We start from the raw sequence: 10,283 nt of genomic DNA, 5'->3' as shown, positions 1-10,283 counted from the left end.
CATTCCTCCAGCATGAAGGGATGAGTCAGAGATGGGGACGAGAGACTAATCTTCTGGTCTACATCAGTGGATTTCACTCCCTTTTAATTTATAGGCCTCTTCATTTGTTTTCCAATGGGACTGTGGCCTCCTGCATAAGAAATCCTGCAGTGACAGCAGCCCTGCTTTGGGCAGGTGCCCCAGCACTAGGCATACACTGGCCAGAGCAGGTTGGAGGAGATATGTGGAAGATTGACCTCTGAGACAGAGGTGTGGGACATCTCTGTAGTAGGTCAGTATTACGGTGAATTTGTGTACACAGTGAGGGAAAGATGTGTACGCTGAGAGTAGGTAATGCTATGTTGGTGAAGCCATTTGTGGAAGCTACTTCTAATCAGCCAAGAAGGTATCATGCAAGCTAAAATGTGGTCATTTATAAATACTTTTGTTTGCTGGAGGACAGATACTGGGCTAATAAAAGTTGTTCTTAATAGAGTTCAGAGAGATTTGGAAGAAAAATAATAAACACACCTTATTTCACATGAAATTGAAGATGTGATCATTTTTTTAATAATCATTCCACAACTTAATCATTTCTTTGAGAGATTTACAAATCCAATTTACATAAGCAATGCAAATTTGATGGTCTAAGAGTCTTTTTAATGAGGCAAATGTGCTCATTTATGTTCAAATCATAACAAAGAGAAGGAAAAAACCAGAAACCGAACACCTTGTCATTGCCCATGAAAAATTTTACACAGTAAAGTGTTGAACAAAGGCCTTCAAACTTCCTGGGGGAACCCTTGCCTTTCCAGAGGTTTTCTGATATTTCCTGCACTTTATTGAAGGCAAGAACTTTAAATTCAAAGAAAGGTGCAGGCTACGTCTCTTGTTATTAGAATTTCTTTGTTCACTGTCAATAATTAGAAAACTGCAGCAGCAAAATAGCAAAAATCATCATTCCTTTGTCCTAAGTCCAGACATTTTGGTAAAAATAAGTGAGAAGTAAACACATATGGTTTAAATAGTCTTTTAAAAAAATCAGTATTTTAAAGAGCTGGTTTTATTTCTATGTCACTTGCGACATTCTGAATATACTAGTTAAGTAATCATTGAAAAATATCTTTATTATTATAAATAAAGCAAATCTTTATGGGACTGATAGCAGATACTCCTTCTGTTAATTACTTTAAGGGACTGCATATTGAAATGTTGAGGTGCAGAATTTTCCTTCAGTACCTGAGCATGTGCCCGTTATCTGGCTAAGTGACATAAAATTCTGTGGTTCAGTCGTTCCTTCGTAGATTTATCTGACAAATGTTTTCCTGAAGCAGCATTCCATCATCAGTGCTACTCTCTCAGGTGGCATTTCATCAGGAAGTGTCACTTACCAGAAGATTGCATAAGACCCTGTCCTTCCACTGAAACATTAGTAAAATGGTGGTTGAAAAGACCTGGAGGAAAATAACTCTTCAGCATAACAGAGAACTGCTATAGAGCCATCAGCCAGTGCCTCAGTATACTTAAGACTGTACAGCTATATTGGGTTCTGTGTTTTTGACAGAATAAGCTGGGCCTCTATCATTTAGAAGTCTGAGGCCAACCCTAATATTCTGTATTTGGTATTTTTGGAATTCCTGTTTGTGTGCTATGGAGGAAAGTGCAGACAATTTTCCAGTAAGTTATTATTGCTCATCAGTTTTTATTCCTGATGAATGAGGATGCTTCAGACGATAAATCTTACACTGGTCCAGGCTAACTGTTGCCTCTCCCGGGCTTCCAGCCAGCATAGTTTTGTAGGGAGGAATTACACAACTTGATGAGAAAGAAGTAAATAGTCCTCTGTTAGCAGCTATTTGAAATAGCAGCTGTGTAAGGCTATTCAGCAATGGGGGATATTAGCAATAGTACTGGGCAAACGGTCGGAGGTGCACCATATGCACGTATTGCCACACGCTGTGTCCTATTTGTCTAATGGGAAGCTTTCATTTACTGGCAAATGTGATAGTGATGCTTATAGTGGTCACTGCTGAAGTACTTGAACAGATTCTGGTAATCTGTCACTGTGCAGTGTGGATATAGAGCATGGATGAGTGTGTTGCCTTTCATAGTTTCTACTCACCAGACCCACAGCTCTGTCCCCTATTCCTAGTACCAACAGTATGTGATGGACATGATGCTGATATCCAGAGTGTGTGCAGTTTGTTTGCATGCGCACACACACACCGACAGGTCTGGGATGTGATGGGGTGGGAGAGAAAGTTGAGGGTCTGTGCACGACCGCGTGCCCAAATATCTACAAGGCAATTATCTGGAAGAAGTGTAAACGTGTGTTTGTCGGTCTCCCATGGACACTGAGCATTGTCCATTAGGGCTGCAGTGAAAGAGCTGCTGCAATTTATCCCTTCTGTACCCTCATTCTTATTTATGTCAACTGATCTAAAATAAGAGCAATTGTTCATTTTCCCCTTTCCTCCCAGCCCTCCCACGCTCACTGCAACTTTGTCTGCAGGCTACACTAATGCAACTTGTGGGATATAGCGAGCTCTCATCCAGGGAACACTAAGGGCTGTTAGATTTAGAAACTCCCTTGTTTAGAAAGCTTGGATCTCTCCCTTCCCAAGGGAGTAGATGTGTGATAAGATGCTAAAATGTCAACGCCTTGATGTATGGAAACTATCAAGTTATTTTTAAAGTTTTTTCTAATTGTTAGAACTAATTTTTCTGTCCCTCCAGGGCTCGTACATACTATTTTAAGTTGTCTTTACCAGCACAGGAATATTAAAACAGAGCAATAAAAAATTTTACAAGTGTTGAAAAGAGAAGGGAAAATAAGAGACCTTTTTTTCTTTAATATGTATTGCAGACAAAAAATGTTTAGGATATTGCAGTTTTATTGGCTCTTTTTTGGGATGAACTGTATACCTTTCCCCTAGTAATTAATGCAGTCTTACCAAACAATGTAATAATATGCTGAGAACATGTAAGACATAAGAATATAAAAATATGATCCCTTATTATTTTCTAAGCTAATTTATTTTTTACATCAAAATTAGTAGTGGTTGGGGTCACACTTCATTTGATTCTTTGACATTTTGAACTTGCAGAAATAACCATTTTTATGTCTGTTTCTATGAAATGAATGCATTTAAAAAAAAAATAGCCACGTGTTCTGAGTCTCCTGAATTATCTTTTGCTTGGGAGATAGTAAATATTTTATTAAAACAATGTTATTTTCAATAAACAAAACATTTGCCCTAGCATCTGCTTAAAAGAATAATACATAAGGTAGTGTGAAGCCTACCCTTTCAGATGAGAAATTATTTTTGGCCTCTGGAAACTTGGACTATCTCCTCTTAGACCAGCATGCAGCTGCCGGGCTAACCTGGCTTTTCCAGGAGTGCTGCCTGCTCCCTGCCTCCCAGAGCATTTACCCTGCCTGTTCAACCTGCCTGCACGGGAACTAGCCAAGCCCAAGCGCTTCCCTGACCTGTCTGAGCAGCCATCTGGAAGGGGGCAGATGCCATTATTCAGGAGTATTTTGGTAGATGGGTCCAGGACCCTTAAAAGCTCCCACCAGGAGCTTGGACCCTGCTGCACAGTTAGTAAAGCACCTGTCCTTGAAGCGAATGCTTCTGTCTCCTGTCTCAGGCAGCGAGCATATGGTCTGTATGACAAGTGGAGAGAAATACGGTGCCTTGCGGGGGGGATGCTGCCATGGCTATTTTTCAGCTACTCTCAAAGGGAGAGGAGCACCTTGAGTAATGAGGTCCTCTTCTCTCTCCTTCGAGCCCTGCACAAAGGGAGATGTCTCCCCATCTCCTCGCAGTGCCTTATATTGGCAAATATTTCACAAAGGGAGTGGGAAAAATATAAATAAGGAAGACAAAAAGTGAAAGCAAATGCAGTATGTGGGAGGAGAGATTGTCAGTCCCACATCTTATGCTGGGTAAAAAGCTGGTCCTTCCTGTGCAGCCCCGACTCCTGTCTAGGAGCATAAGGCGGAGCGGGAAATTCAGTCTCTAGCCCTGCTGTCTCCCTGCCTTTCCTGCGGTGCCTGCGGACATGCCTGCTAACGGTGGTGGTGGTGATGGTTGTTAACTGGACACTGTTTTGACACTGCCAAGTCCTACATACAGGTCACCATCTGCTTGGTGGTGAACAGCGGTCCAAAGGCTCTGCATAGCCCATTAACAAATTCTTTTGCTGTCCAGACCTCTGAAGTATTTTAAAATAAGTCCTGTTTAAAAGCTCAAGCCCTCTTTTTGTTTGTTTGGTCTTTTCTGTTTCACAGCCCACTTTTTGTTTTTCGTCTCATGGTAACGAATTAACTGTAAGCACGAGTGAGAGCTCAGGGAAATAGTAGACTGGGCTCCACAGGGTGTGGCCTTTGTAGAAAAGAAGAGACCTGTCCCAAGAAGCTCTCGGGAAGTTGGCTTGAGAATATTTACCAACTAGCTGTTCACAGGTGACAGCAGGATTTGGCCCTGTCTTGTTATAGTGTGCAATCGGATGCAAATCATTGATCTCAGTGGAGTTATTAACTGCTACTGGTGCAACAAAAACACCATTTGACCTAAATGTTGCGGAGAGATGACAAGCAACATACTGATCAGATCTGTTTCTCAGGGATCTCTCAAGCACGAGAGGTGGCCAATCTGTCTGTGCTGCTTTAGGCCATCTGAGCTCCCCTGGAGAATTCAGATTTCCATCTAAGTTGCATTCAGTTTTTATTCATATTGGCTTAGAATATGTTTAACTTTCTTTTTTTTGGTCTTTTTTTTTTCCTGCAGTAATAGTAAAAATCTGTTTTTCTTCCCTAACTATGTGCAGGCTGGCATGGCTTTGACTTACGATCCAACAGCTGCTATACAGAATGGGTAAGGAATGCATGTTTTCTAATGCCATTTTAGAAATTATTTTGAATGCCATCTTCTGTTTTCTTTTTCTGTGGTGAAACTTATTCAGAAGCAAATTCACTCAGTCATATCTTGTCTGAAGCATGTAATGCTATATTGTCAAATTTTTCTTTTAGTTTCCCTTTTGTTTTTATGCCACTTGTTTGTAATACTCATTTGAATGGGAAGTTGTTTTTCCAAATAGTTTCCATCTCTATTTGGCAAATGCTAGTGAATGTTTTTTTAAGCTCTCCCTGTCATGAAATGGAAACCAGTAAAGTTTCCCTTTACTGACTTTGCTTTTGTTAAAATAATCATTGAAGATTCCAGTGTATTTTGGATAATAGAGCTGTTACTTCATGTGGGTTTCTCTCTACAGGTTGGCTGGCTTCCATAGCATTGTCTGAATAGAAATGCCAAATAGGGAGAAAGCCTTAAATTAGTGTGTAAGCAGATGGAATTTAGGGGTAAAATTCTGAGCAACAATCCTATTCATCTCTCAACGACAGTTTGCCGACACAAAAAATTGTAACTGTTTCTCAAATTTAGCAGAGAAGTTACATCATCATATTACTTACCTGCATGATTACATTTTCAATTATTTCATGAGCTGGAAAACAGAGCCTTGAAATCTAGCTATCCTTTCAGATAGGTTAACAATTTCAAATGAACTAGGAGGTTCAGTCCGGAACTCTTTGACAGTCACTCTTTGATCAGAGAGATGTTGGATATGATTATCAAATTCCATGCATACTTCTGTCTGCGTTTTCCAGCAGAAGGTGAGAATGTATTGATACACATGAGAATGGGTTTATATGTTAAATATTTGTTAGTGCTCTCCTAGTTGAAGCATTTAGGAAAAAAACTTACATTCCCAGTAGTTAAAAAAAAACCCAGTTACAATAGTTAGTATATGTTGCTTAATTGCCCTTTACAAGCAGTAGCTTTGCAGGACTCGTGATATTCCCATGTTGTAGAAGAAGCAGCAGCCAAATCCAAGCAACTCAGAAAAAAGAGAGGGTTTGCATGGCTGTGATTTCAGAATCCCCTGGTTCTGTTTCCCTATTCTAACCTCCCAAAAGAGTCTTTCTCCTCTATTGTCATACTTTTCAGTTGCTAAGACATTATAGGCTTTAAGTAAAACCATCACTAGTTCATAATCCATCAGTATTTCATCCATACAACTGGCTTTTGTTTCAAAGGAATTCCTGCATGTCAGTTCTGTGAATGTTTTGGAAACTGTAATTTGAATGATCCTTTGAGATTAATATTGTTTTTACTTCAAGAATTTTCTTTTTTGAAATTAGGAAAGGTATCTCAGAATCAGACATTGTATTAGAGAGTACCCGTGCTGCTCAGGTGTTCCGGCTGCTCTGGGAAAATAAATAGTAGCCCATGGAGAATTTAATCTCTGGAGTTTCTTAAATGTTATTTTATTTGTAAAGCATGAAATAAACTACATCACTGGATATCTCCATAGGAATGACAATTAATTATCACTTTGACATATCTCTTCTTTCTAGAGTGTCAAAATATTTTCAATTTCACTAGGGCAGAACCATCCTATTCCAAATGCTCTGATGGTGAGATCTTGCTTGTATGTATGTAGTACGTAGCATCATGTGGAGAAGCTCTTACTGTATGGAAAAATTGATTTGTCCACCAAAAGTTACACAACTGTGTTCCATTCTGTGGTCGCACGTGTAAAATGCTGTCACCTGAGGATCACCAGGACCCTTTGGTTACACAGTTTCATTTAGGTCCACAGGTATTCACCTAATAATCTCGTCATATCCTGTAGTTACATATATTTTCTTTTCTGTAAACCTCTTTACTTGCACGTACAGTAAAAATCTAGCTCATGGGTTTTATTTTAGCTAAGTCTGGGAGCACCTCGATACTTTGCCTGTGAAATGTGCAAATGCAATTTGTTGCTCTCAGACTCAACACATGGGTATCAGAGCAGGTGTGTGGCCATGATGAATTAAAGACTCTTAAGCACTATGGAGTAGAAGAGGTTAACTTAGTCGTCAGTGAAGAGGCGTTAGTTGCTCTTTTTCACAGTGAGGACAGTCTGGAAGTGAGCACAAAGCTGCTGCTTGCAGTCCCCACGTGTTGATGACGTGCCCATATCCACCCTCTGGGTAAAGTGCTGCGTAATACTTTGCAGTAAGGTGGAACAAGCAACTAAGGCTTGCATGGAGCAGCGCTACCCAAAGGTCTGTAGTGCAATGACAGCTTCCTCTGTAGCAGGCCTGTCGGGTGCATTCCGGTTAAGCAGGTGTTGACCCTGCACACAGCTCAGGACTTGTTGATGTTCTGGGATAAGCATGAGTCTCTCAGACCTTTGGGTTCCCACCACCATGGAGCTTAGTGAACTGAGGCTGGAGGTGGGAAATGTAGAGATACCCAAGCCAAGGTGAAGATTCAGGTGAGGTATGAATTACCAATAAAACTTTAAAAGAAAGATTGACTGCACACTGACAGTTCATATGGTGGATAGAAGCCTACTCAAGAGATGTGTGTTTGCAGGTGTCAGTGCAGTGTTATTTAAATTTCACAATTCCTTAAGAGGTGTGGATTATGTTAGGTTTTGGGTTGGGTCATAACCAAACCTCAGGGAAAAATCTGGACTCTTCTATGCTGTCCAGAAAAAAAGGTGGGTTCTCATTGCTCGTGGTGTAGTACTGTCACTTTTATTACTCTATAACTGTGTATTTGCCTTGAAAATCTATAGCAGGAATAAAACAAAAGAGGGTGAGAGAGAGGCTTTCACTAAAAATAGCTAAGATTTTTTTCCCCACAAAGGAATACATAATTTTCTTCAGAGTCTATTATGTTGTAAAGCTTGATTCTCCATTTCATTATATTGTTTTTATGCCCATGTAACTCTGGTTAAGCATCCAGTGGAGTTACATCAGCGTAAAACTGGTATAATGGAGTGGAGCATTCGGCCCGTAGTGCCTTCCGCCCATAGCATTTCAGTACGAGTTACTGAAGATGTGGTAACCCCTCACTTCAGCAAATAAGCTCTTCTCCCCTGCCAATCTCTCTGTGCCTTTTTTGGTTTATAATCATCCTTTTCTGAATTACATTTGCAAAGGTACTCTGGTTTTATTTTGGGGAGTATTGTGCCTGTTGTAATATGCTATTGATTTTTCAATTTGTGGTATTAATATTGTTTTAGTGGTTTAATGCACTCATACAAAGAACAAAATAGAACTCTTGTACTTGCACTGTAAGGATGCTCATTTAAAATGTTCCTGAGGCTTGAGTCCTCCTGGCCATTTGACTAAGATTGCAACGTACTGTATCAGTTTAATATCTGATATCTGGGGGACTATACTGCACATTTGCTGGCCAATGGGCTCAATATTCAGATAGGTCTTTTTCATCTCAAACATCTGACTCTGTGGCTTATTGCAACAGAAAATTGCTGCCTTGATAACGCTTGGTAATACTCTTACATTATGTGAGCCCCAGGATACTATTTATGAATCTAACTTTTTCAGTACTGCCTGCAGGCATGAGGCATGAGCAAATGGTGTTTATTGCAGTGCAAATAGGGTCTTGCTCTTGTGCGGATTCTGTGTGGAAGCTTGCACATTCCCCCATAGGATGGGAACCATATGGATTTTTTTTTCCTATTTTTTGGCAGGGAAATAGCGACCAGACGCTACAGATAATTCAGTCCCCAAATGTGGAGGGAGGGTTGATGTAGGAGTGGAGTATGTGCTTTGTCTGTTAAGCAACAGAAACTGTTCTTTAAGCATTGCCTTTGTGTGCCTGATGATGTACTGGGAACATGGTTCTTTTTAACATCTCTTAAAAACATTTTCTTTTGAACCCTTTATAAACCCTCTGCATGAACATCCAGGAACATCTTTTTGCCTCGCAGTGATGAGTTTTCCCTGTGCTTATGGAATCTAGGCAAGCTGAAAAGGTCTATTTTTAATACAAGGGTGATGTCCGTTTTGCCTCATCCCTGCCACCTGCCTTTCTATGCATTTGCTTCTAGCACTGCAATTGCAGCTGAGGAGCCGGGACACTGACTTGTGCCTGCAAAACACTGTACGGGTCAATATAAGGATGCAAACTGCGTTTGCAGAAAATGCAGCTTAGCCTTTTGGAGGGCTCTCCTTAGAGCCCACAGGTCAATAACGACAGTGCCTACAGCTCTCAAAGTACCATACCATATACTGTACATTTTAATGCCAGGAACCTTGGGGGCATAATTGAACAGTATATCTAAAATGAGTCAAAGCCAGTATAATTCATCTCTCTGTCCACTCCTCTTTCCAATGTACACATTATGGTAACTGAGAATCCTGTATTCCCTTGGATTTGCTTACCACATGCATCTTCTACCTCATTTCACCTCTCCCTGAGCCTAGAGAAAAAGAAAGGGAAAGCCTAAGATTGACTATGGCAAGGTCAGCAGCTGCAGATCTTGTTGGGATGCTGTAGGGTGTACACCAGAGCAGGCCACTCTTGCATTTTTCCTCCTCCTGCCTTTTTTTTGGTCCACAGCATGTCATTTCTGCCAATTACATATTAAGATATTAGCCTATTTGTATGTAAAGGGAATCTGGGGACATGCCTCCACGTCCCATGGGTGAGAGCATGCTGAGCACTCTTTGTGAGCAGTACCTGCTAGGGTGGTATATGGCTGCAGCACTGTGGCAGGTTGAGCATCCCATGCCTCAGGGCGGCTTCTCTTGACCCTGTCCCCAGCAGCGACACCCCGCTCCTCACCATACTGCTGTACTTCATGTGTGGCAGAGAGGCCTTCCGAATAATCTTGTTCAGTTCTTGCTCTGTTGATTTCCCTCAGGCAATATCCAAATCCTTTTTTTAGATCCCCTTGGACACAAGGGATGCCGTGGAAGGAAGACAAACCTTTGTCTCTGAGTGTAAGGGATTCCTGATTGCAAAATGTTTGACCTATAACCTGTCACAGTGACTCAGATTGTTAAACGTTATTTATTATTACTAAAATTGAAATACATGAACTGGATTTTCTCACACTGTCATTTGCTGCATTAAGATTTCCTTCCTTTCTCTTTGATGCTGTGGTGCATGCATTTTCACAATATAGCTGAGTGTCCTGATAGTATGTTTTATTTGATGCTTATTTGAGAGCATTCCAAACTGCGACAGATAAATGGTATTGGCAGGGGTGTTGGAAGGGTTGTATTTTTCACATTACCAGAGTGTATATTCTACAAGCTTATGTACTATTCAGATAACTGCATCTCTAAGCTGAAACTGAAATGGTTAGCTGTCTGTCAAGTTCTTGGCTTTGCACACGTTTTCTGTAAATTTGGTAGCATTTCCTGGGATTTATTGGAGAGTTTATTCCAAAGAGTCAGCATTACTTCCAAATGGAAGGTTGTTTGTCCCCTG

General features: G+C 40.7%; 1 protein-coding gene across 1 annotated transcript in view; it reads left to right on the top strand.

Annotated features, from left to right (window-relative positions):
- The window catches only part of LOC104511045 (RNA-binding motif, single-stranded-interacting protein 3), a 345,645-nt gene that overhangs the window by 269,401 nt on the left and 65,961 nt on the right, over positions 1 to 10,283 (top strand). The window contains exon 7 of the mRNA XM_010153498.1: positions 4,813 to 4,859. Coding sequence (XP_010151800.1) covers positions 4,813 to 4,859 — 47 coding nt within the window. The remainder of the gene's footprint in view (positions 1 to 4,812; positions 4,860 to 10,283) is intronic.

The sequence above is a fragment of the Eurypyga helias genome, unplaced genomic scaffold (genome assembly GCF_000690775.1).
Source record: "Eurypyga helias isolate BGI_N326 unplaced genomic scaffold, ASM69077v1 scaffold5746, whole genome shotgun sequence".
Taxonomy (NCBI): Eukaryota; Metazoa; Chordata; class Aves; order Eurypygiformes; family Eurypygidae; genus Eurypyga; species Eurypyga helias.
Note: the sequence above shows the minus strand (reverse complement) of the source record. Positions and strands in the feature narration are given on the sequence as shown.